This window comes from Pelodiscus sinensis, chromosome 26 (genome assembly GCF_052426305.1).
Source record: "Pelodiscus sinensis isolate ZL-2025 chromosome 26, ASM5242630v1, whole genome shotgun sequence".
Taxonomy (NCBI): Eukaryota; Metazoa; Chordata; order Testudines; family Trionychidae; genus Pelodiscus; species Pelodiscus sinensis.
Genome location: NC_143077.1, coordinates 8,527,099 through 8,554,684, shown reverse-complemented (window position 1 = coordinate 8,554,684; position 27,586 = coordinate 8,527,099). Strand labels below are relative to the sequence as shown.

The window sequence follows — 27,586 nt, the reverse complement described above, 5'->3', positions numbered from 1 at the left end:
GCCCTGGCCAGAGTCAGCACAGTGGGGAGTGCAGCCCAGGGTCGGTGTGGCGGGGAGCACAGTTCGAGCAAAGCTGGAGGCAGTGGGGGCCAGTGGTGGAGAGCCGAGCCAGGATCAGCACCCAGGAGGAGGGCTGACAGCCAGGAGGGGAGCCTTGATCTCCTCAGGTCTGGAAAAGTCTGTGGTTCAGAACCACTCAGGCTCAGCGTGCCAGACCAAGGAGGTGCTCTATCACCTCACAAAGCACTAACAGAATCCTATAAAGCCACCTGAAATGAACCTACAAGAAAGTCAGCCCAGACTAAACATTTTTCCTGCAGCTTGATGATCATCATTCGATCACACGGTTCATCTGATGAGGCAACATGCCACTAAGCAGCAAATCACAAGAGTAAACTTACACAGATGGATTGCCAAGTTGGTGCTTCCATTATAAATCCCAGTTCTGGTGATTTACTATCCACCATTTTTATGTATACGTGCCATAACTGCAGCACTTAACTGTCAGCTAAAAAATATTGGAGAAAAGGTGAGGTAGGTAATAAAGTCTAAGCATTCCTAAAAGCTCTGTGGAGCTGAAAAATCTTGTCTCTTTCATCAACAGAAGTTGGTCCAATAAAATGTATCATCTCATCCACCTTATCACACTCTTATCCTGGGACCAATACAGCTACAACAACACAGCAAAGCTATAAAATATTAATCTGAAACATACTAACAATAAAGATTATCAGACCCTTAGATGCAAGCAGGAAACGGGACAGACTTGCAGAGTCAAAAAGTGATCTATAGTAAATTAGGGATGTTAAATATCAGTTAATTGAATAGTCAAGTAACCTCATGATTTCTTATCAGTTAGTCGACTATTCTATAGTCCCTGGGGACAGCGCAAGCAGCCAGTGTGCTCCAGCCTCACTTCCAAAGAGCCCCCTGCCTTTCCGCGCTGCTGCCTCTGTATCAGAGGCAGCAGCACAGGGGTGCCAGGCAGGAGCTGGACAACAAGGGGAGCCAGTTTAAAAAACAGCTCCCCTGATAGACCAAGCTGCCTGTTGTCCTGTGCTACTGCCTCTGATAAAGAGGCAGCAGCACAGAGTGGCAGTAGCCCGTCTCGGGAGGGTCTGAGATCCCAGACCTGGCATGAGCTGGAACTGAGCCAGGCTGCCTGCCCACCCGCCCTCCGTCTAATACACTTTAAATGTAGAGCCACAGTGGGATTAGGTCCCGGACCCATCGCAAGCCAATGCTGAGTTGGGCTGCTGGCCAGCCTACTAAAAAATTTGCTGGTAAGAGCGGAGGGGAGAGGAGAAAAGAATGCGTGTAGTCTATAGCATTAAACCAATAAGCAAAAGCTTATAGATTATCAACTACACTATTAAATCCTTATAATAGATACATGAAAAACAGAATTGAATCTGAAGGAAATCATAAGGAAAGAAGCTTTTAAAAAAATATATGTCAGGGCTGTAGAAGTTGTTCTTTTACTACTTTATTGTGGAAACCACCCTACTTGCCAACTGGCAAATATGCACTGCATGAGACATGAAGAAAAAAGTGTCTCACTCTCTTTCCATCAAAATCATTCAATTCAGACAAAGCAGACAGGAAACATGAAGTTATTCATCTTCCTTACAAGCAATTATAAAATGATTCATCTTTTCTATTGGCACATTCTGGACCAATATAATTCCTTCTGAACTGCAGAAACGTATTTTGCTCTTAAATTCATGATGTTAAGGACTAAATACAAATTACATATTGCTTACAACAAATTACATTAAAAATACTTCAAGGCTACAAGCGTCAAGCACTCAACTGGGATGCATCAGGCTGCACAGGCAACCTTGGTTTTGGCACTGAACTACTGACTTCTTTCCTCTGCAGCATTGACATGATTTTTTTAACTTGTTTCCTACTTGACAACTAAATAAGTGAAAAAAATTCCATCATGTCGACTCATATTGACCACAATAGGGGTCATCAGCAGGGTTGAAACCTTTAGTTAAACAGCAAAGACCTCTACCACGTAAGGTAAGAAATAACTAATAGCTATAGTAGGTTTTAATTCCACATGTGAACCAGTTACTAGAGGGAAGTGGAGACATTTTGTGTGTGAATTTCACAGCTATTTTCTTAACAGAATATGAACAAATGCTCAGAAATTCTGATTTAATTCCAGGCTCTAAAGAAGAGTGGTTAGATTCTTCTACAACTATGCATTAGCACTGGGCTACTCAACATGCGGCCAGTGGAACAGTTTGGGTTTACGCAGTGCTCAACACATGGTCCGGGGTGGGATCCTTTGAACATGGCCTCCACAGAGAACAAGCTCCACAACGGCAAAACATCTCCCAGGTGGAATGAGCATTGAAAGACGCAAGCAGATGGGCTGGCTGGTTCAGGGTGTTGGCATTTCTAGCCACCAGGAAGGAGGTGCTGGGAGCACCAGGGAATTGTGGGAAGTGCTGGATGCTTAGCCTTGTGGGCAGTGCCTGAGAGGTGCTGACTGGCTCACACTGGCCACGTTTGGGTCCGGCGCCATGGCTTAAGGCTTAATCTTTGTATTCGTGCCCGTTGTTGTGAAAGAAGCTATTTGTATATATATACAACCACTCTTAAGTTGCAGCCCTTGGCATGTGCTGTGAGTATCACTGTGGCCCCCGGGGCTTCCAAAGTTGAGTAGCTCTGCCTTAGCATGTTCTCCTGGAGTTTGTCCCTGACTCTCACTGTTTCTTCCCTTCCACCCCTCTCCACCCCATGAATTGCAGCCAGGCCACTTCCCTCCTTGTTTCATGCTGCCTGAGTTCTAGCCAGGGGAACTCTGAGCACAGGAGACAAATCTCCTGCTTTCAGTTACAATACCTGGCCCCAGCTAGGAAAACAATTGCAGAGAAAGTCCTACTCAGAGATAGTCTCTGTAATCCCGGCTTATTCTATGTTCAATGCATATGGCCTCTTCCAATAATTTAGCAGCTAGATTAATGAACCTCAGAGCATGTTCAAGGGTCAATTTCTGGAAGACTTGTAACAACCTAACTTGAGTAGATTTTGATATTACAGCAAAAGGCAATTCCTCTGAGCCTAGAGCACCCTCCCTGCCAAATTTCAAGTACTTTTTTCAAAGATTATATAGGTATCACTATCTAAAAAGGTAAGAATTTAATGTGGGTATTTGGGGGCGGGGGGGTGATCTCAATTTAGAAAGACCTGAAGATTTAAAAATTATTCCTCTTGGAGCAGGCACTTGGCATGGAAAATTTCAGCCATGGAGTTTGGCAAAGTTAGAAGCAATTCACAATGCAACTTGTAAATGGAAAAAGTTAAACTAACTATAGGCTTTGCTGCCATCCTTACTTATAAACACACACAACTTACATAAAGCACAAAAATAAGTTTTTAGGGAGACACGCAGTAATATTAAACTATATGCTTCACATGCAGATTAAATTATTCCATGTAACACCACATTCCTTGTTTTAAAATTGCCTCTAATATCTGAAATGAAGTCAGCAATGACCAAACAACAAGTCCTCACCTTCATCCATAATCTATAACTGCAGAACGGAATAGAATTTTATCTTTATAATTCAATATTTTAGGATCGTTTTATATCAGATGAACAAACTCAGCTTGTGATGTACAAACTTATGAGACAGAAATCAGCACAGTTTGATCTTTCTGAACCAAGTCAAAATCCATATTATAAATCTTTTAGTTTTTACATAAAGAAAAAAAGTGAGCTATGGCTGATGGAAGATAGTGTTGAACATCAGTTACAGTTTGACTATAGTTCATCCTTAGTTTTTCCTAGGGCCATTCAGAACTGAACTAAAAAATAAACAGAACTGATATTATATGAATCCTTGCTCTAGAATTGTAGCAGATGTGAAAGTTTTCCTATTTAACTACAAAATCTAGAAAATTAAGCAGACCATCAAAGGATTTTATTGACTGAGTTAAGCAGTATTATGGACAAAAAGGACTTTTTGGTGTTTTGATGAGGGGGAGAGAAAAAGAAAACACCCTGCTGTTTTCCATTGTTAGACTAATAAATAGTATAAACACAAAACTGAATCCTCTGCAGTTCTAGACCAAAATATTTTTCATCTAGTATCAGGAGGAAAAAATAAAAAGCTTGATTTTGGCCACGATGAGTTTGTTAACAGATGGCCATCTGCCACCAGATGTTCTGGGTCAAAATGTAGTTTGGAGGGCTAAGAGTCTGCATTAGCAGATCTTAATGCAGGATCTGAACGTAAAGGAATAGTTGAGTCAACTACTCGCATTTCCCCACATACTTGCTGCCTCTATATCAGAGGCAGTGGTGGGGGGAGGGGAGGGTGAGGCGGAGCAGCTCTGCAGTTTAAATACAATAAGAGCCACTGGGCTCTAGGCACACAAAGCAGGACTAAGTATTATCTAAACCAACCCTGACAGATATTTATTTAACTTGCTCTTCAAAATTTCTAACTTCCCTACACAATGTATTCTAGGGATGTTAGCGTATAGTCAAGTCAACAACTAACTGATAAACCTGGACTTATCAGTTAATCTTATCAACTGCACGCACTCACCGGCATGCTGCCTCTGTATCAGAGGAAGCAAGGGGAGAGGAGCAGGAGCCGGTGCCCATGAGCAGCAGGCTTTAAGCAGGTTCCCCATGAGTACCAGATCCACCTGCCACCACTCTCCGCACTGCTCTTTCCAATAGAAAGGCAGCAAGACGGAGCATGAGCTGATACGCACGGGAAGTTGGCTTTCAAGTCAGCTCCCCATGCGTATGGTCTCCTGTGAACCCACCTCCTTCCCCTGCTACCTCATTAAAAGTCAGCTTCCCCCAGTACCAGCTCCATGATGCCACCTGCTCCTCCCCCCACTGCAGCCTCTATCAGAGGCAGCGGGGTAAGGCGGCATAGGAGGCTGCCACAAAGCAGTCTTTGCCCATGTGGGATCCAACCTCTCCACGGACAGGGTCTGTTGCTACCCCAAGCTGCTGCCTCTGTATCAGAGGCAGCAGTGTAAGGTGGCAGGCAGACAGTCCTCAAGAGGAGCTGGTTTGTCAACTGGTTCCCCTCACAGACCAGCTCCCACCTGCCACTCTGCGAGTGGGGCTGTAGCACACTGGCTGCCAGCTCTGCTCCCGGGAACTATTGAATAGTCATGTAATTGCTAAAATTTCATGCAGTTACTTGACAATTTAATTTCACGATACTGAACATCCCGAACGTATCCCAATGCTTAACCACCCGGACAGTTAAGAAGATTTTTCCTCCCCAATGACCAACCTAAACTATATTTTAAGCCCATTGCTTCTCGTCCTATCTTCAGAGGTTAAGGAGAATATTTTTTCCTCCTTCCTCTTTTAGGTGCTTGAAAACTGTAATTGGCTACGTCTACATTGGCCCCTTTTCCGGAAGGGGCATGGTCATTTTTGAAATCGCAATAGGGAAAAGCGCGGGGGATTTAAATATCCCCCGCGGCATTTAAATAAAAATGTCCGCCGCTTTTTTCCGGCTTTCAGAAAAGCCGGAAAAGAGCGTCTACACTGGCCCCGATCCTCCGGAAAAAAAGCCCTTTTCCGGAGGATCTTATTCCTACTTCAAAGTAGGCAGCAGTGTAAAGTAGGAATAAGATCCTCCGGAAAAGGGCTTTTTTCCCGGAGGATCGGGGCCAGTGTAGATGCTCTTTTCCGGCTTTTCTGAAAGCCGGAAAAAAGCGGCGGACATTTTTATTTAAATGCCGCGGGGGATATTTAAATCCCCCGCGCATTTCCCTATTGCGATTTCAAAAATTACCATGCCCCTTCCGGAAAAGGGGCCAATGTAGACGAGCCCATGATGTCCTTCCCATCCTCTTTCCCAAACTAAACCAACCCATTATTTTTCCTATCTTCCCTCATAGATCATTTTTTCCTAGATCTTCAATCATTTTTGTTGCTCTCTCTGGACTTTCTCCAATTTGTCCATGACTTTCCTGAAATGTGGCACCCAAGACTGGATAGAATTCTTCAGTTGAGACTATTATTTTTATTATTGAATCTGCAATACCCTGCATAATAAATTACAAAGATTTGTGCATATTTGTTTTTTCTAAAGTTAATTAAATATTTTAGGGAAAATTGTCAGAGTAGGCACCAGCAAGTGACTGCACTTCGAGGTCATCAAAAATTTGAGAACCCCTGATCTAGGTTGTATTTTCCTAGTTTGTTAATGAGAAAATCATGCAAGACAGTAGCAAAAGATTTACTCAAATCAAGATTTTCCGCTTCCCCCATCCACTAGAAAGAACTATTAGATTGGTTTGACACAATTTGTTCTTGACAAATCCGTGCTAAGTTACTTTTCACCTTATTTTCTAGATGTCTGTAAATTGATTGCTTAATTATTTTCTGCTTTATCTTTGTGGGTACTAAAGTTAAGCTAACTGTCTATAGCTCAGACTGAACTCTACATAACTCTACATAACCTGAACAAAAAAAGCAGGATTTGCATCACTGATCATGCCACTGAAAGAATGGCATCATAGTATATTATATTTTATAACAAATCTCTAATGCTACATTTAAAATAAATTAGGCTTAAGATATGCATATACATAAAATCTTTCATCCTTTACTCTTGGCACTGAGAGAAATCTGGCCTGTTTAATTTAAAACTCAATGATTACTGAAAAAAGTTACTGCTTGCATTTGATTAGAATGATAATAGTCAGCACAATGTATTCCAACTATTTTTTCTGCTTTGATTCCGCAAGATACCACCCCTTCGTAATGCCACTGGGAAACATAAAATAACTCAGACACACTTGGGAACAAATCTCTATTTGCTAAACTTCAGGGATCATGCAGTGGAAGGTACCTTGTAAGAGATGCCGGTGACTTCTGATCAATAAGCTACAGAAGAACAAGAAGCAATGGGCTTAAACTGCAGCAAGGGAGGTTTAGGTTGGACATTAGGAAAAAGTTCCTAACTGTCAGGGTAGTCAAACACTGGAATAAACTGCCCAGAGAGGTTGTGGAATCCCCATCTCTGGAGATATTTAAGAGTAGGTTAGATAAATGTCTATCAGGGATGGTCTAGACAGTATTTGGTCCTGCCATGAGGGCAGGGGACTGGACTCGATGACCTCTCGAGGTCCCTTCCAGTCCTAGTATTCTATGATTAAGACTCTAAAGTCCAGCAGGACCACAAATACTATTGGGCCAGAGTCCCTACTGGCCAGGTTCAGAAGCATAGCCCCGGCCAGGGCCAGGGCAGTGCAGCCCTGACTGGGGCTGGAGTCAGCTGGGTGCGCAGCCCGGACCAACATGTGGGAGCGCAGTCCAAGCTGGGGCTAGAGGCAGTGCAGCTGGCCTCTGTCCAGGACTGGTGCGGTGGGGGAATGCAGCCCTGGCCAGGTGTGCCCGAAGGGGGGGCTGAAGGCAGCAGCAGGGAGTGCAGCCCACCCAGTAGCAGAGCCTACAGCTGGGTAGGAAGCCTTGACCTCCCCTCATCCAGCAAACTCCATTGTTTGGGACAACTCAGGTCCCAAGGGTGCGGGACAATGGAGATCCAACCTATACTGCAAAATAACTTCAAAGCTTTTAATAATGTCATTAAGATCTTATATTGCTTAAAGATTTCATTATAGTTTAGATTAAATTATAATTCCTGAGGCCAACTTACCTGTTCACCCTCCGAGGACACTTATCTGGTTTAATATCCACCTCATAGAGGTAGACATCAATCTTTGGGATTTCAACTTGGAAGCAGTTGGCCAGCAATTTAATAGGTTTGCCCATGGTGCCATAGCCGGGACGTCTGGGCACCATAAGAAGGGGCTGTGCCCCGACGGGTCCTGTAAAGGAAACAATACAATTTAGAAGCGAAACATAATGGTTAAACTATGTGGTAAAGTTACAACTTGGTTCTATTATAGCATAGTTAAAATTCATACACTCGTTACAATTGTATACACACACACACACACACACACACACACACACACACACACACACACACGACAGAACAAATCAGGTGATATAATATCTGAACAGTGAACAGCCTTCTTGGAACCTTAATCATAATCTTATACTTTGTGGGGAAGAGATAAACCATTTTAAGAGAATAAAAAAAATTAGAAATATAATGCAAAAAAGTCAAAGTCTAACAGAAGACAGCACCATGAGACCCAAACCAATGAAAAAGGTATCTTGCAACTAAACCATCAGCTTCTTGGAGAAAGACAAAGGCTTTCAAGAAGCTGTGTAAGTTTATATTCAAGTACAGGAAAACTCCAATAGTCCGGCATCCAATTGTACGGCACTCCTGATAGTCCGGCATCAAAATGGCAAGAGCCTAGTAAGTGAGCTTCGGCAAAAAACAAGTCACAAGGCAGCAGTGGCAGCAGCTGAACCGAGTGAAAAGTGTAAAAAAGGGTTAAAAAAACTAAAACATTATAGTATACTGTATACAGTATGTACAATAAAAAAGGTTAAAAACAGTTTATATACAGTATATACTGTATACAGTATATATGTAAAACCATTTTATAGTACCTCCTGATAGTCCGGCATATCTGATAATCAGGCACCACTTAGGTCCCAGAGGTTCCGAATTATCGGAAGTCTACTGTAACATGAAAAATGGGATGGTACTCAAAAGCTCTGTTTAAGTTTCAGCTCTCAAACTAATGATACCAAGCAGACCTTCCTCTCCTTCATTTTCTTGGTGGGAAAGTTGAAGTGAGAATCTTTAACTTCTATGACTGCTGTGATCAAAAGTGGGGATTTCTTAGCAAGCCACTAAAAATGCACATTTTCTTCTGAACAGATCTTTATCGTGGAAACCCCATTTTAGCCACTACTAAAATGGAAATAGTTTTAAAAACTTGTTTACATATCATCCTACTGCAATGGACAGAGGTGCAAAAGAAATCACAGGATGGTCTATATAGGGGAAGGCTCATATACTTTGCATGTTTACATAGTAAAATATGCAAGTATCAATGATACAATAGCCGTCCGTGATTCTGGAAGGCAGAGATTACCCATGTCTAGCCATAAGAGCTGAATGAATAAACAGTAAAAGCACCATCGTAGCTCCCTTTGCCAAAACTCAGCAACCCCAAAGAGAAGTGTAGCTGAAGGGTTTCAAGCAATGTCAGTGTGTTTCATTACGAAAAATAAAATTAACCATCCATAGGTATTTTATAAAATCAATAAAATCTGAATAGAAGAAGAAAGGTGCTTTTTAAATCTGTACAATGTATGTTTCTGGCTAATTTATATAGCATTCTACGTTAATGCTGCTTCTGGTTCTTGAAGTATCTTATCTATGTCTTTCAGGCTATAATCCTCAGCACCAGAACTAGGCTACAATAAGCCTTGCCCAGAACCAAGGAACACCATTCATTTTAAGAACTTACAGTCTCCAAAAAGTTAAGACTGGAAATCTTTGCTTGCTGATAATTCTTTCCCGTCAAGAAACAAACTATAAACACAATCTTATTTTGAGTTGCTTTGGAGTTTTTAAAATTACTCATCATACAAATGTCATGATTTGCAGTGTTCAACTAAGCCAGTTAAAAACTCTCCCCTTTACTCCTACTCAGTGACGCAGATTGTACAGTTCCTGCCCACTTGCTTTTCTTACAAGAGTTAAAATGTCAAGCACTGGGAAAAACTGTCTTTGCCATTTGATAGATCTCATAACCCTCCAGGCATGGTCATTTCCCTTTATTTTGAAGGGACCTGTGTGCTGGAGAACAAGAATTACAAAGCAAACTTTGTACTGTAAAGGTACCCAGTTTTACACAGAAAGATACACACACCCAAAACCCAAGCCAACAAAATCAGAAATCTCAACACAAGACTGAAAGTAAAAGCAAAAAACATCAGGCACCACATCAAATGTTCTCACAGATTATACCTTGGAAGCTGTTGTTCCCAAAGTACAAACTAAGTGGTTTATAAACTGAAAAAACAACAGATACAGGCAGTCCCCGGGTTACGTACAAGATAGGGACTGTAGGTTTGTTATTAAGTTGAATTTGTATGTAAGTCGGAACTGGTACATATTGTAGGAGAAACTCTAGCCAAACATTTCTCCAGAGCTCAGTTTTATTCTCCCACACCTCACTTCCCTCAGTCCTTTATTCCCAAGCTGAGGTGTCTGCTGAGAAAAGCCACTCCGCGTCTCGCTGGTCTGCTGGGGGAAGGGGCGCTAGCTTTGCGTCTCCCTAGTCTGCTGGGGGGAAGCAGCCTGTGCGGGGTTGCCTCACCCCGTTTGTAAGTAGGGATCCGATGTAAGTCGGATCCATGTAACCCGGGGACTTCCTGTAGTCTGGTAGCACTTTATAGACTAACAAAACATGTAGATGGTATCGTGAGGTTTCGTGGATTGATACCATGAGCTTTTGTGGATTGATACCAATCCAATAAGAAAGAACAGTTATGGAATAAATTGTTCCAGATTCATTTTAGCCATACAAACAAAAACAAGAGCAAAAGATAACTATTAGAAAATATCAGAAAATCAAAATAACCTCCACACATATGACCAGGGTTTGACAAACGGCGGCGAAATCCGCTCACCAGCCCTGCACTGTGCATGCGCAAGACCTGCATTGTGCATGCGTGCACCGTCGGTGAACAGGGCAACCGACTGAAATCTACTCACCACGGGCGAATAGATTCAATGATTTGTCGAGCCCTGCATATGACCCAATAACTTACAAAAAGATGGTTAACGAAGAGTATGCTTTCCATAGTTTATGGAAGGCTCACATACATATGAAGTATACGTTGAACTTCTCTGGTCCAGCACCTCAGTGCCTGACTGGTGCCAAACCAGAGAATTTGCCAAACCACTGGAGGTCAATATTGTCTAGCAGTTTTACCAACACTTCCATTGCTTACTGGACTCTTAGAAGACATTTAGGGGTAAATTAGAGGTAAGTACCAGCACAGAACACAGAGCCAAGACTGGTGGGTGTATACAAACTTCATGAGACCACTGGCAACTTGGCCACACTCACTGTAAGTGGACATCCAGCCAACTAAAATCATGCTGGACCAGAGTGCCAGACGAGAGTGCCTGTACTACTGCAGCTGGCAGAATCCAAGAATAGTACCTTTTAACCTTATTAGCTAACCTTCCAAGATGAAAATTAAATGTAAATGATAAGTACATTTATCAATGTAGCACCAGTTAATGTATTTCAAATGGCCAACTTGAAGATGCAATTTCTTAACTATAGTCAAGCACGGAGAAAGAGCAAGAAGGCAAAAAGAGCAAACACACCCCACTATGGTGGGCTTTCTTGCAAACCACATTCTCTGAAAAGTAGGGATGTAAAATCAGTTAACTATTCATATCGCTATTGGAAAGTGTTTTGCTAAACTAAATACTTGTACTATGGACTCCTTCTCCCACTGTAACCAAACCACACATTGTAAGACTAATCTACATGGCAATGGCTGAAGGAATTCTAGTAACCCCATTCATTTACTTTTGTTCAGGTTAAAAATCCTAATGCTCAGTTGCATGTGACCAGAAAAAAAATTAGCTACTTTTAATTGGGCAAGTTGCTGGCCTGCAATTTAAAAATCCTGAGTGCTATAAATGGTACACCCAATCCACAAATGACTATAAAGATAAGTTTCCAGCCTCAACTCACTTACAAACAGTACTCAACAGCAGAACAAATATCACTACTTTGCCAAATTCCTTCTCTAGAGCCCCTCATTCAACTGCACCCCTTACTACACTTCATGAAAAAAAGTATGCATTCTTTCCAAAGAGCAGGACAGAATATATGTGACATTCTTTGGAATGGACACAAACTGAGGAATGAAGAACCACCACATATAAAAGATTATAAACACAGGCCTACACAATTACAAGCTTAATTTAGTTTAACTTAATCTTAAATAAGTATAGCCAATTCCAATTGTTTACTTTCTTTTTCTTTTTGAGATGTAGGTTGTCATCAGAAAAGATATTTTAAAAATATAACCTCCCATGGATATGCTTTCAGTTAATTCCCATCCGCCACTGTCCCAATAAACACACGTATGCTTAGAATGCCTGGCTTTTTAAAATATTTGGACGCTTGTTTGTGTATTATAAAAATCTGTGTCACTGACTTATAACTGGTGACTCAAATCCCAGTGAAAAGTGAATGAAGTGTCTGAATGCAAACTAACATTCCTATCACCACATCAGTGAGTCACTTATCCTAATGTCTTAGAATTTAGTAAGTACAGTGGAAATAAATATGAAGACCAAACATAGTACAAGAGTAACTTAATTCTAATACTATAAAGTAGGAATACGATTTATAAGGCCAGTTAATATTAACTTCCCCACCATAAAAAAAAAAACATAAGCAGTTGATGTTTCTGAAATCTCTTTCTAAAAATATTTCAGCAGTGCCTAACTCAGTGACAAGTACAAAGCAAAAGTTCCTTCAGGGTCATCATAATGAGAAATAAACCCAAAACCTACACAAGGGCAAAGTAATCAGTTGTTAAAAATCTTGTAAAAGAAATAAAAAAACTAGACTTTGGTTTATAAGTATTATTCCATTTTTCAGATACTCAAAAAATGCTTTATGTAATGTTTGTAACATTTTCACATCCCTATAATGTAACTGATTACACAGTTAACTGATGAGCCCCACGCTGCTCCCTCTGTGTCTGCACCTTCTTCCCCCCACCCTCCTTTAACCAATTAACCAGTTCCCCAAGGAGCAGCCTGCTGCAAACGTAGGACTGCTCCAGCCCAGCATGGCAGGGGCCGGGAGCTGGCTGCGCTGGTCCCTGAACCCCACCACAGTCTACGAATGTTAAATTTCATTTGATCAGTTAATCGAGTAGTCTCCGGCCCTGGGAGCTAACCCCACTGCAGCTCTGCTTTTTAAAAGTAGTAACAGCTGCCAGGCTCGCCCACAGTCCCCCATTGTGCCTCTGCCTTCCCTGCCCTCCTGTGGAAACTAGTTTCGTGGACCACTTTAAGAAACAATGCCATAGACACATGCAATCAGGAGCTGTCCTCCTCCTCCGAAGAGGTGAGCCACTTTCAGCCCTCAAAGGCTGTGGATGATGTGCCTGGTAAGTGGGTGGGGTCTCAGGAAGCAGTCAGGGGACTTGCTGGGAGTGAGACAGTTACAGAAAGGAGGCTTTTGGTTCTGTGTGATGCTGCAAAGGGTTGGTCAGATGGTGAGCTTACAGTTAATGCAATCTCTTGTGTCTCGGTAATCTGCCTCACAAACAGCTGCAGATCCATTCTAGCACAGTGCGGAGGCAGACAACGCAGCAGAGAAGCTATTGAAAGATGGCACCAAATGTGGATGGAAGCACAGGGTTCCTGGGATGCAAGCAATGCACCACAAGACATTGGGACAGGACCCAGATACCCCACACCTCTCCATGCGCATCCCCACAAACCTCTGCAGAAGATGAAGCAGTGCTATGTGGGATAGCTACCTAGAATGCACCTTACAGAAAGACGCTACAAATACCACGAAGGTGGTCAAGCTAATATGCTGGCAGCGTGGACACCCAATAACATTTCTGCTGCTATGCTCCATGAGCAGCACAGTAACTGCCAGCACTTTACATCTGCCAGTGTAGACAAACCCTAAGAGAGTCACTCATTTCCAAGAGATACAGATAAAGCCAGTTTGATTCACAAAATAAAATACACCAGAAATCAATTAATATGCATAATAAATATGCCTTTTAAAAATTATTCTTTTGTTGCAGGACAATAATTATACCAAAATTAAATCCTTCTGATCTTAAAGAGTTAAGTTGGACTAACAAAAAATAAGGCCTTTGGCTTGGATAATATGAAATTCCAACTAACTGTAATTGAATTGCATTTGGGGCTATAGCACTACTCTAATCAAACTTGCAAACTATGGAAATGTGTTATTTAGGATAAGAAATTAATTTCTTACAGAATCTAATCCAAAGCCCACTGAAGTCAATGGAATTACATCCATTGGCTTTAATGATTGGCTTGGTGATGAGGTCAATATCCTCACAGAAACTCAAGTGAAGATTCACCAAAGAAATTCAAAAATGATCGTGTAACAAATTATGTTTCCCCCATTAGGTAGCTGCTTTGCACTGAAATATAGTTAAAGATGTACCAAACTCTTCTGCTGTGCTACTGAGCCACAAACTGAAATCTACTAGAAAACCAAACAAAGAGATGGCAGAAGTAAAACCATGGGCAAGAATAATACAGGAACAGCACCCAGAAGACATTTTCTGAAAATACTTCTAGGCTGTGTCTACACTGGCATGAATTTCCGGAAATGCTTAAAACGGAATACTATTCCGTTTTCAGTTTTTCCGGAAAAGGAGCGTCTACATTGGCAGGCTGCTTTTCCAGAAAAGCCCTTTTTCCGGAAAAGCGTCTGTGGCCAATGTAGACGCGCTTTTCCGGAAAAGACTACTGGGCTGTCTACACTGGCCCTTTTTTCGGAACAGTGTTCCGGAATAAGGACTTATGCCCGAGCGGGAGCAGAATAGTTTTTCCAGAATAGCGGCTGATTTTGTACAGTAGAGCATCGTTGCTTTTCCGGAAATTCAAGGGCCAGTGTAGACAGCTCGCAGCTTATTCCGGAAAAGCAGCTGATTTTCTGGAATAAGTGGCCCAGTGTAGACACAGCCCTAGGGAGGACTGCAGAAGTTTGGCCTATAGGACTGAAATCTACAGGCCAAATCTTACTTGATTAAACGTGTACACTTCCAAGAGGCAAGGCGCTGGTTCCTATTAGGATTTTTCTTACACTTCCTTTGTGCATATTCCTGTAACAGCTGGTTATCAGCAATGGAGTTTCCATTTACTACATGATTCAAAATTGTAAGATGAAAATAAAAAAAGGCAAAAAATTAATGAAGAGGATTTTGGGTTGGGTTTTTGTTGTTACTTTTTAGTCTGCCTGTAAAGCATAGCCTTAAACCCGTGGCTAGATATGCATGCAAGACAGAGTTTAACAGCTCAATAATACAAGGCAGATTTGTCTAGAAGATGCCCTCCTCAGATTGGGGCTGCTTGTTCCATGCATACTAGAGAGAACACTCCAAAGGAAAAAAGATTCCCTTTCGCAGGGCCCCAAGCTTCTGCTTGGGCTCAGAGGCCCAGTCTGTGGAACTGAAAGAAAATCCCATAACTACTGAAAAACATGACTTCATTCTAGGTTATGGAAAATTTAAAATAAAATGTGAAAGTGAAACAGGGAATATAGTTTTAAAGGTTATTTTTAGCTAATTCCTTACCAACCTTTGAAATGTTAAGCAATAAAACAAATGTCTCACCTCCTCTGAAAGCCACCCTTAGGGATGACTGTTTCTAATTCCTGAATGCTCTCTCTCTCAAAGTGAAGTTCGCTTTTATTCAAAAAATATCCAGATAAAGCAATGTTGGTTTAAGTTCTGGTCAGATCAACATATATGGGCTGCATTCATTAGTGCCAGATAGGAGTCTACAAGCTAGTGTAAACACTGCAATGCACAAATCTGTGTTACTACCAGATAAATTTATAGAGCTCTTTCAAATTCTCCACAGTATTTACTACAGAAGTCACTTGTACAATAAAAAAGTATACAAAACTCTTAAAGACAAGTTGTTTACCTTTATTTGATAAAGTTTTTGATCTGTCTACCCACAATGAGGAAATACTCTAGTATGTATGTCAAGCCCACGAATAAAACACAACTATCTAGTTACTAACGACATGCATCTGACGAAGTGGGTCTTTGCCCACGAAACTTATGCTCCTACACTTCAGTTAGTCTATAAGGTGCCACAGGACTCCTCGTAACTTCAAGCAAGTGATTTGAAGTATTCTCTATTGTTGTTTTCCAAAACAGATCACATTTTGTGCCTAAAAGAAATTTTCACTAACAATTTGTTTACTTTAACTACCCACTAATAAGAAAAATATTTAGTTCTTGATTTATTCAGCTGCATTTACCAAGTCTCAAATTCACTGTTCTCAAAATTAACAAGTTTCCCAACAAAATCAGTTCAAGTCAACTTTGATAATTGCAGGGATTCAAACTAGTGATATAAAAAAAGTGTTGTCGATTTTATTTACTATATCAGAGGAAAAATGGGGGGGGGACAGCAGTTAGGGGGGTGTCAGCTTAAAAGCTGGTTCCCCCAGCACAGTTTCCGTGGTGCTGCTTGCCTTGCCCTCTGCTGTTGCCTCTATTAGAGGCAGCAGTGCAGGCATGCCAGGGGAGGCTGCTCCAGCAGCAGCTCCCTGTCCGCAGGAGTTCCCAGGGGAAAGTTGGGACCCCCTGTAGACAGGAGCTGCTGTGGCAAAGCAGCCCCTGTCTGCGGCCACAGTAGCCCCTATCTGTGGGGGGGTCCCAGCTCGCTGCTGGGAGCCCCTGCAGACAGGGGCTGCTGGACCCAGCACAAGCTGGGACTGAGCAAGCCCAGGTCAGTCCCAGCTTGTGCTAGGTCCAGGAGCTACCACTGCTGCAGCTCTGCAGTTTAAATTTAGTAGGAGCCGGGCTGCATTTAAACTGCAGAGGCACAGCAGGAGTAGCTCCTCAAAGTGCCTTCCGCTATTGACTAATCATGAAGTCGACACAAATTGTACTGACTACACGATTACCCAATTATCTGCCTCTTAACATCCTTAATTCCAACTGAATTGTATTTTTCCCACCTAACTGCTATTTGTGAGTCAAATATAAGTAGCCTAAGATTGCCCTTTATCTCTGCTAAACCTTATTTTGTTCTAGAGGTTGGACCAGGGACCCTTGGGACCTGACCCGTCCTGGATAAGGGATTTTGCTGGCACAGTGGAGGTTATATCTGGCTCCCCCGCTACTGGCTCCCCCCAGCCCTGGACCAGCTGCCCGCCTCCTAGCCAATTCCCCCTTGCCACCACCCTTGCTGCCCTCCCAGTCCCCCAACCTCCTTCTCTGCTATACTGGACAGCCCTGCTGTAGAATGCTGAGCTCCTAGCCCCGTGGGGCAGCCTCGCTTGGTTGTGCCTGGCTGCCCAGCTGCGGCGCGCTGAAAAGCCCAGCCACCAGTCCTCCACCGGGACACTCTGATCCTGACAGACGATGGATGTTGCCGGACTAAGGAGTCCTGGATTACAGAGTTTCAACCTATACTTTAGTGACTAAAGGTCCTGTATACACAAGAATGAACTTGACACTTAGATAATCTCTTAATATAGTAATACGGTGATAATGTAACTGACTAGAGAGCCTATCAGGATCTGAGGAAAAAAATCCAATAAAGAGATTTTAAAGTTAAACTGAACATTATACCAGAAACTCCATTTGATAAAATGGGTCAGAACGCAAACCTTTGAAAATGTAATTGGAGTCTTTTTTTAAAAGAGTATATTCATCTCATGATTTTACTCACACTTCACAACAGGCTTTGCACATGAATCAAATAAATCAAGCAACAAATGCATATCTAGTTCCTCCTGATTTCAAGAAAATGCGTCTTAGCACACAGAATAAGAGCTGAAGAACTACCACTAGCTATTTCTCAAAAACAAAACTGAATAAACGAGTCAGTATATAACTTTTCCTTTCCTAAAGTAAAAGATGAATGCTTTGCACAGTAAGTCAGTCATATGGTCTATTCCAGCTGAACATGGAAATAGTCCGAGAGAAAATAAACTATTGAAACATTCCTAATGACCTAACAATTCACTACTGTGTTCTGGTATTTTGCACTACAAGGTTCAAGATAAATCTTAGATCAACTACTTGAAGCTCAGACCATCCAATAGCATACTCCAAAACAATGAAAGCTGTCCAAACAGCATTAATGCAGATCAGATAGGTCAAATTAAAAGAATTAATCAAGCTTAAGTTAGGGACGATAGATAGCGTGTAACTGAATAGTCGTGTAACCTCATCCAATTTTAGCAGTTACATAACTATACAATAGTCCCCAGAGGCAAGGTTGGCTGCCAGTGTTCTCCCAGCTCCACTCCCGGGGAGTCCCCTGCCGCCACCGTGTTTAAAAACCAGTTTCCTGTGCAGACCAGCTCCTGCTTGCCACCCTGCACTGCTGCCTCTGATACAAAGGCAGCAGCATGGGATGGCAGCAGAATCTGTCCGTGGAAGCATAATCTGTCAGAGACAGCAGTGTGGAGGTGAGGGGACACCAGCTCCTGCCTGGCCCTTGCTGCCTCTGAGAAAATTTAACTGATAAACCCAGGCTCATTGGCTAATTTTGTAGTAGACTACATGCTGACATCCCTAGCTGAAGTCCTTTTTTTTAAAAACAAGATTTTAGCACAATTTTTTTCAATTTTGATTAACTGTTACTAGAAAAATTAGTTTATAATTCTGAAATTGTCAGTCTACTGCAGAAATACAAGCATTTGATCTATGATCATGGATATATGGAATCCTATTGGATTCTGCCATGTTAGTAAATTGCAAAGTTTTCTTCAAGGTGATAAAATTATATTGCTATTTTTAAAGTGATAAAATCTAATCTATCCTCCAAAAGCATGTAATTAACTATGAATTAAATTATAATTTTATTGTAACACTAGACTATATTACCACTGATTCCTTAAACTATAACTTTCAGTGTTACTGAATGATTGGAACAAGATGATATTTTTAACTCAAATCAGATTTTTTTAAAGAATTGTGAGCATAGTTCACAGAAAACTGTTATATTCAGCAGTGTATGTGAAATAAATCATCTAATGGGGACCACATATGTGATCCTTCAATGACATATTTTGCCACAGACTGAAGCTGTGTCTTCACTTACAAAAAACATCTGTATAGTTAACTAGTAAAATCTGGAGTGGAATAAAGGGGGACGGACCTATGTTGTTTTTAACTGGATGGAACTAGTCAAGGTAACCCCACTTTAGGGTATAGGTCCTGTTTTTTGTTTCAGCTAGCCTAGACTAACACGACTACATCTCTATTAGGATTGATCTTCACTGACTACATACAAGTAAAAACTACCTATGAGCTGTCTCCCCTAGGACTTAGTACCATGATGGCTTCTCTGAGATGATGGCAATAGTTTAACCTAGTTCCTAGATAACATTATCCAGAGAACAATAAATGATAATTCCTTAAACGGTAGTCACCCAGAGTTTAAGAAGCGATTAGAGAAAGCACAAGCCACCCAATGAACAGTGTTCTCTCCAGGATAGTTCATCTTAAATTCACTCGGAAGCTAATTCTGGTGGAGAATTCATCTCTCACAGACAGAAACTGCTATAATGTGTGCAATCTGCAGTGATTGCTTCCAGGTTTTCAAGTAGAGTTTAATACATTAGTTTTGATCAGTGAAGCACCAAATGGCAATAATCTTACCTACTGGAAAGGCCAATTCTCTCCCCCTACCACACTGCCAGAACCTCATTGATTAAGAGAGAAAAATATTGGCGGCGTCTTCTCAACTTTGAAACCCATTCTTACCATTCTCCCTGGGCAGAAACAGATAGAGTTTGCTGATCTTCCTCACAGTCTGCAAAGCTGATTTTTATACCAGGACTTTTGGGGATCAGGGTGCAATCTAAAGGGATGAACTGGGAAGGGATGAAGTAATTCTTTGATCTTTCGACTGAATTAGTTCTTTATAGTATGTTCTGCTGGATTTGTCTGTTATGATTTGTGTTTTTAAAGAAAACATCAAGGGCATCCAGAGCCGTAGGCCCTGGCTCTTATACATCCAAATAAAAATAAGTACTTGGAATTAACTCCAGCAATAACCTACTTGCTATCCACCTGTCTACTAAACTGAAGAGTTTTTTAATCAAGATTAAATATGGACTCTTTTTTTGTAAAAATCATACCACTTCTGATTCAGCAGCTCATTTCAAAACTCCAAAGGATAAAAGCACCAATGTAGCTCACATCATAAACAAGTGCCCTTGAATAAAGTATACCTTTTATGACTTTGTTCCCTACCTTCCCTCATCTACAAGATACAGGTTGTTTTTTATTGTGGTCCTCAGAGGTTACTGGACATTAATAAAAGAAGTTTGAAGAAGAAAATAAATCAAATTCTTGTGCAATTTAAATGACGTTTTAAACCTGCCATATAAAATTTTCTAAAACAGTAACATTAGAAAAGTATTTTAACTTTTTAATTAAAATGTCAATACTTATAAACTATCATTCAAACAGTAGGTTCAAACAACTGCTTTGGCCTTTTTAATCAAATTACATAACTTTTCTGAAGTCAGCAAAACACTATTTTTGACTGACTCATCTATACCAGAGTCCCTACAATCAGCTCCATGGCAACAACATTTTAACATATCTGACTTAGAAGTTCAGGAGTCCATCACCATCATCACCCAGAAATGTGTTAAACTTAACATTAATTATCTACTACTTAGGAGCAACAGCTTGGCGCCGCTTTTCTAATCTGGATCTCATATTCCCATTTCCCAGTTTACTGGGTTCTTCTGTCATCTGCATTCCAGTACACCTACCTCAAATTTCTCATCTTAGTTATTTTTAAACTGTGATGTTCTAGTTGGTTATATTTGAGCACATACCTTAATGTTGCGCCTTGTTACAACCAAATATACTATAGCCTTGTAGCAGATAATGTGAAACACAGAAGCTAAACAAGATTTACCTCACAAGCTTGTCATTTTGGATGCTGGTACAGTTTAGGGAGCTGATTGTACAAGAGTTTGACTAAGTGGGTACTGTATTTTTATTACCTCTTTTACCAAAACCAGATATTATCAAGAACGAACATATGAGTGATCCTACTGGGTCACACCAATAGTCCATCTAGCCTGTATTCTGTCTTTAAACAGTAGCCAACGGCAGGGTCTTCAAAGAGAATGAATAGAACAGGAAATCACAAAGTGACCGTTACCTTTCATTCACTCCCAGATTCTGGCAAATAGGATAGGGACACTCAGAGCATGGTGGTGCATCCCCTTACCATCCTGGCTAATAGTCATTGATGGACCCATTCTCCATATCCTCATGATGTAAATGTATTCAACATGAGGGTACAGGTAGTCAGTAAAACAATCTGTAAAAGTTTTTTAAAGTATGTTCAAACTGCTGAAATTCAGGGTTAATAATATGTCACCAGATCAATACAATCCACTGGCCTCCTAAAATGGTTTTGGCTCGGTCATATTCCTAATCAGTGCTACAATTAATATCATCCAGACTTATTTTTTGTATTGAACAGACCAGACTGCAATCAGACTTTAGAATCTTTTAAAAAGCTTAATCTATCAGTTGCATAACTGTCAACAATGCCTCACATTTGTTTTATATAATAGATGTTAGAAAGTGCTCACTTTATTGATGACTGAGCCACTATGAGTGAGGAAATATTTTTATTGCACCAACAGCAGATGTTAAGAGACATGTTTTTGAGCTACACAGAGCCCTTTCCTCAACAACTATCAATTTTATGTGACAGCTTCAGTTTTCATGGCAACATCATCTCAAAGGAGTCATCACAGGCCAGACTGCACACAACACTACTACTTAGTTTTGGAAAATTTCAGTTATGATAAATCACTTTTTTTTTACCATTTGGTGACAGCCCTAGAGAACAAACTAATATTCTGCTATATTTCCTATGATTAAGATTCCATCAATAGTACCTGCCCAAATATTTTCATCTAGTAAACAGCCATGATTAAACAGAAATAACATCCAACAAACAAAGCATGTCCTGCTAATATTAACATGTTAATTTAAACAAGCAAATAAACAGGAAATCACACCATTCTTAATAATTATATATAACACCATATAAGCAAAACTTTGCAAAACTCCTCTCACTAACATGCCTACCCCTCTGAGTCCTCTTAGCATAATATGCGTTCTGGGTGTTTCAGTAAAATATCTTTTCCCTAATCCCAAAATCATCATGATACAAGACAAATGATTCTCAGTTCAGACCCTTAAACTCATCATAATTCGGCAGGGCTGCTAGAAATACCAGCTTCTTTTTAACTCCACAAGGTTTTTCAGGTAGTGATGGTTGAGAGAGATGTCCACAGAGGTGTGCTAGCACACACCTCCCACCTCGCCCCTATACACACAAAATCCTCAGCCAGTATTTGACAGGGCAGGCTCATGATTTTATGGTCTCACCCCGTTCAGTGGCTGCCTAACACAGCACCTGATAACGGTGCTTGATACCAAGCCACTCCTGGGAGCCACGAGCAGAGCAATCTGGTTTTAGGCGGACTCTTGAGAGGGTCCCCACGGAGGTCAGGGCTTGAGGACGGATCCCCCAGCCCAGTGATACACACCCCGAGGTAATTTCAGAAGGGATCAGCCTGGCACCTCGTTCTCGTCCCACCCCCAATACCTCCCAGTCACCTCCCCTGCGCACCCCTTCCCTGCCTCACAGCCCCGCCGTGCTCATCTCCCCCCCCCAGCCTCCCACACCCCAGACTCACCCAGCGCCCCAGAAAGTGCCCGCTGCCCCCTTCACAGCGGCCTCCCCTGTCCCAGCCCGGAGCTCATGGCTCGCTCCCCCCGGGATCTGCCCCTGCGCCTCAGATCCCCTCCCCCCGCCCTCACCTGCGCCTCAGATCCCCCCCGCCACGGTGCCCCCGCCCTCACCTGCGCCTCAGATCCCCCCGCCACGGTGCCCCCGCCCTCACCTGCGCCTCAGATCCCCCCGCCACGGTGCCCCCGCCCTCACCTGCGCTGCCGATTTCCATTCATGGAGCTGGGGGCGGCCGCTCTCAGGCTGCGGGACTAGGATCCTGCCTCTCGCCACAGAGAGTAGCCCCTGCTCTGCGCGCGGCGCCGGGTCCGGCCGGCCGGCCCGGGAGCGGGGCTGCGAGGCAGACAGCAGCGGGGCGGCCTCCTCCCCCTGCCGCCAGGGGCCAAACCACTCTGAGGCGGCGCGAGCGGCGAGCGGGAGCCTCAGGAGCGGAAGTTGCGTGGCCGCCAGCAGCCCCGGCTCGCGCTCGCTCGCTCGCTCTCTCTTTGCCCAGTGCCCTGCCGCGCGCCGGAAGCTCCGCCCACCAGCGCACGCCGGGTACGCTCACTTCCGGCGAACCGTTTCCGCCGTCCTCCCACTCTGGAGCGGACCGTGACGCACAGAAGGGGCGGGCCCGGAAGTGGTACAACGGAGGGCGGGAGTAAAGGGAGGAGAAGGGGGGGGCAGAAGGGTGACGCAGTGTCACGCGCTGGGGGCGGCACTTCCGTTCGCGTGGGGGTGGTGGAGGGTGTACAGGGGCTTGGACCCCTTGGTGTCGTGGGGGTGGGGAACAGCAATCTGGGGGGGCTGCTTTGCCCCCCCATGGAGATGGGGGGTACAGAGGACGCCCCCCTACCCACAGAACAGGGGGGGGGGGATGGGAAGCGATTGAGGCGCAGGACCTCTGGGCCCGGGAGCGGTGTGGGAGGCTCTGGACAAAGTGCAGTCCCTGTGAACCCCTGGTCTATCATCTTATAGGGAGGCTAGCCACAGGGAGATGGTGCTGCTGCTGCTGCTGCTGCTGCTGCCCCTGCCCCCGCCCCCCCCCCCCCCCCCGCACCAGTGCCTGCTTTCTGCTGCTGAAAGGAGGGGGGTAAGCCTTATGGGCTGGATTTAGCTTGCAGGGGAAGGAAGAAGTTCCATGTGCGGCTGCTCCCCCAGCTAGCCTAGAGATTTTCCTTACTGTTCCCATTGGCTGGAAATGTGGCCAATGGGAACAGTAGGGGTGGTGCCTAGGAGCAACTGGAGGCAGAGACACAGGTAAGACCCCCACATCCCTAGCCCCTCCGGCACCCATCATCATGGGTGGTAGGGATGTAAGCGAGTAGTCAACTACTCAAGAAGCTTATACTTATCAGGTATTCAAGTCATTAGTCAAGAGCAGGAGGTGCTGGGGGAGCTGGTTTAAAAGCTAGTTTCCCTCAGCACTGCCTCCACATGGGGACAACGGAGGTAGAGATGCAGCAGAGGACCAGGTCTGAGCTGGGACTCAGGTGTCCAGGGGCTTGCACCCAGTGCCCCACTGCACCTCTGGCTTTTAAATGTAGTAAGAGCTGCCTGGGGCCAGGAGCTAACCCCATGGCAAGTCAGCAGTTTCCCCCCTTATTGGCTAATCTAGTAGTCAATGGATTAGCTGACTAAACGCAATTTAACACATTAGGTGGTTGACTGGTGGTCCATGGAAAGATCTGCATTGAGCAGGGTGGGCTGTGAGCCAAAAAGTTTGAGAACCGTCTAGCAAGACAAGGGCTACGTCCAGAAGAGAGTGTCTATACTGGCATGTGCCTTTGTGCAAGAGATGTGCTTTTGCACAAGAGCATCCTTGCCAGTGTAGATGCTCTTATGCAAGAAAGCTCTAATGGCCATTTTAACTATAGGGCTTTCTTGCGCAAGAAATTCATGTTGCTTGTCCACACTGGCCTCTTGCGCAAAAACAGTTGCGCAAGAGGGCTTATTCCTGAGCGGGAGCATCATAGTTCTTGCACGAGAAGCACTGATTTCATACATTAGAACGTCAGTGTTCTTGCACAAGAACTCACGGCCAATGTAGACAGGCAGCAAGTTTTGGTGCAAAAGCAGTTGCTTTTGCGCAAGATCGTGCCAACGTAGACACAGCCTAGATGGGTGGGTACCAGATAAATCTGCACTCTGTATGTATGTATGTAGGGTCCGAGTTCATGAAAGTGACTGGACTCTGGGAGCTTGAAATACTCTGGTGATCCAGAACACAGAGGCTTAGAGTCTCTTCACAGCACTCTAAGGCTGTGTCTAGACTGGCTAGTTTTTCCAGAAAAACTTGCCAGCTGTCTACACTGGCCGCTTGAATTTCCGCAAAAGCACTGACTTCCTACTGTAAGAAATCAGTGCTTTTTGCGGAAATACTATTCTGCTCCCATTCAGGCAAAAGTCCCTTTTGCACAAAAAGGCCAGGATAGACAGCTCAGATTTGTTTTCCGCAAAAAAGCCCCGATCGTGAAAATGGCGATCAGGGCTTTTTTGCGGAAAAGTGCATCTAGATTGGCACGGACGCCTTTCCACAAAAAGTGCTTTTGCGGAAAAGCGTCCGTGCCAATCTAGACACTCTGTTCCAAAAATGCTTTTAACAGAAAACTTTTCCATTAAAAGCATTTCCGGAAAATCATGCCAATCTAGATGCAACCGTAGGGTGCACAGTGCCAAATTTAGAAATAAACCGCTATTCTGAAATGTCCCTTAATCCTTGTGGAATGAGGTTTACAGGGACATTGGAATAGCATGCCTGTTATTTTGAAAGCTATTTCGAAATAAGACATGCTGTCAAGATGCGGAATAGCTATTTCAAGATCCCGGAAATATCCCAAAATAGCACTGTAGTGTAGATGTACCCTTAATGGGAAAAGGTACTTGCTGGGATCTGTGACATCTAGTACAAGTGCATATGCACAACAGCTGGAAAACAAAACATGACAGAGCCAGAAAGGAGAGAGTTTAAATAACAAGAACAAAGAAATCATGTGGAGCTAAATTATCTGTTTAAGGCAAGAGAACCAGTACTAACCCCCAAGAGATAGCTCTTAGGCTTAGTGAATATATTCTGCCCTGTTATTTTACTGTACTTCCACTGCTAGTTATGTTAAAGGGATTTTTTGAATACACCGCCTTCACCTTTTATGGCCGCTTGTTACTTTTTGCATCAGTCTGTTTAATTTGTGAAAATTAAAATTGGTTACATTTTTTCCCTGTGCTACGGTTCCCTTTCAGAATTTCAGTGCTGTACCATTTGAGATAACATGCTTCTAGGGTTTTAAAATAGCTGTCTTGTCTTTTAAATTGTAGATACATTTATATTGCTGTTAAGTTTCCCACAGTCTTAATTTTTACCATGTTTTAAATTTTGGCCTAAATCGGACGATGTGTGCCTTTAACTAGCTGGCAAAATGGGAGAAAGTAACTTTAAATTTTCCAGAACTTACATAAAATGTATCAGCAACGGAAGGCGTCTGTCCTTCGGGAGTGGGGGTGAAATGATGCTTAAGTACAGTTTATAGTCCAGATGATTAATATTAGTACATTTCATCCTGCCAGCTTCTATCTAAAAGACATGTTATTCCCTCAGTAGATGAGCTTAGAATGTTCCTGCAATAAATCCTCAGGAGTATCACTGTAATTTTTCCTCTTTTAAAAACAAACCAATCCACAATGGAAACATGAATATACACTTACCAAAATTTGCTTTGTGTATGGGTGTGTAGTGGGGAATAGGCCATATCCATCAGAATTATTTTCTCTCACACAAAATGGGGCCCGGGGAGGGGGGGCTGAGGAATTCCCATTAGAGTGGCTGGTGGAATAAAAGTATGGGAAAGAAAAATAGGGGTAAGAATGTTCATCTGACACTGTTATATGTGGTGCATGCTACAGGGGGGGAAAAGCAGCCCCTTTTGTGTTTGCCCTCTTCTACTATGTTGCATCTCTTCCTGCTATAATTAACCATGCCCAATGGGCAATGCTGTGCTGCCAGCCCCAGCTGATACTAGTACTGTGTTTGGCACTAGCTGCCCAGTTTCATCAGCTGTTTAGGGCAGGATTATTTCCTTCCAAGAGCCAGGAAAAGCAGCAATGGTAAGCTTCTGACAACTTCTTCAGCCACACAAAAGCCAAATGCTGTTCTTGGAATTACAGCTGGTGCTTGCTACCCTGCCAATACCGGTAGGTATAGGAGGAAGGGGAGGGGAATGCTCTTTCTGCTATGCTAAACACATTGAAAGCTATAACTAGAGCAATGTATATTAAACAGCAGATTGACAGGGAAATTACTACCCTGATTTTACATTGATAATGCTTATATTTGTACAGAAACTGTTGGGATGAAAGAACTGGATCAGATTTTTAAAAAAGGCTCAACATGGATAAAGCCCTAAGGGCTTTGAATAGGGTGAGAAGTTAAATTTCCATCCTTATGAAATAAGGCCCATATAAAGGACACCAGTAAGGAGAGGAAAAACCCAAACATCTGGTCTACACCCTCCCTTTACCTAAAAACAAACCAAAAACATTTTCTGAAACAGGCAGCTCAGTATCAGAGCAGGACATAATGTTCCTGCTGCAGGGCAAACCACAGCTGCCTGTGGTTTATGGTAACCTTCCAGCTGCAGACAGCTTAAAGTGGGAATTTACACCTGCTTTAAGAAGCGGGATTCTTAAGAAATGCCTTTTTATCTCACATCTGAAAAGCAAAGGTAGCTTCCAATCCTCTTATTGACCTCAAAGTCGAAGCTTTCCTTGGCCACTCCCAAAGCCAATGCATACAGTACCTTTCATGCTTTAGTAGAGGCACTACTTTGCAACAGTTGAAGCCAGCTTCTGCTGTTATCCCAATTCCACACTGCGATATCACTGCTCGCGGGCTCTCCAATGCCAGAGAATGACAGCAGTGGAAACACTTTGGCACAGCTGTCCATACAAACTGCTTGTGCTGGCACTCAAAGAGTTGCTAAAATTGCTGTAATTGTAGTTGAGTGAGGAAAGCTCACGTCCAGTGCATGCTGCACCAAATTGCTCTGCCCCTTTGCAGAGACAGTTCAGACTGCACTGACATTTTAGTTGGGCCTGGCCAAAACCCACAAATACCCCCACTGCCTGCCTACTTAAGATTCTGTGTT

At 43.0% G+C, this 27,586-nt stretch overlaps 1 protein-coding gene across 2 annotated transcripts in view; it reads right to left on the bottom strand.

The window, feature by feature from the left end:
* Positions 1–22,982, bottom strand: part of AGO3 (argonaute RISC catalytic component 3) — an 80,696-nt gene extending 57,714 nt beyond the window's left edge. Inside the window, exons 1-2 of one of the 2 annotated variants that reach the window (XM_075908840.2) lie at positions 22,662–22,982; positions 7,662–7,833 (exon numbers count right to left, since the gene is read on the bottom strand). In XM_075908840.2, the coding sequence (XP_075764955.1) occupies positions 7,662–7,833; positions 22,662–22,680 (191 nt within the window). In that variant the 5' untranslated portion in view covers positions 22,681–22,982. The remainder of the gene's footprint in view (positions 1–7,661; positions 7,834–22,661) is intronic. The other variant, XM_075908841.2, reaches the window with a different exon arrangement.
* Between the last annotated feature and the right edge of the window lie 4,604 nt (positions 22,983–27,586).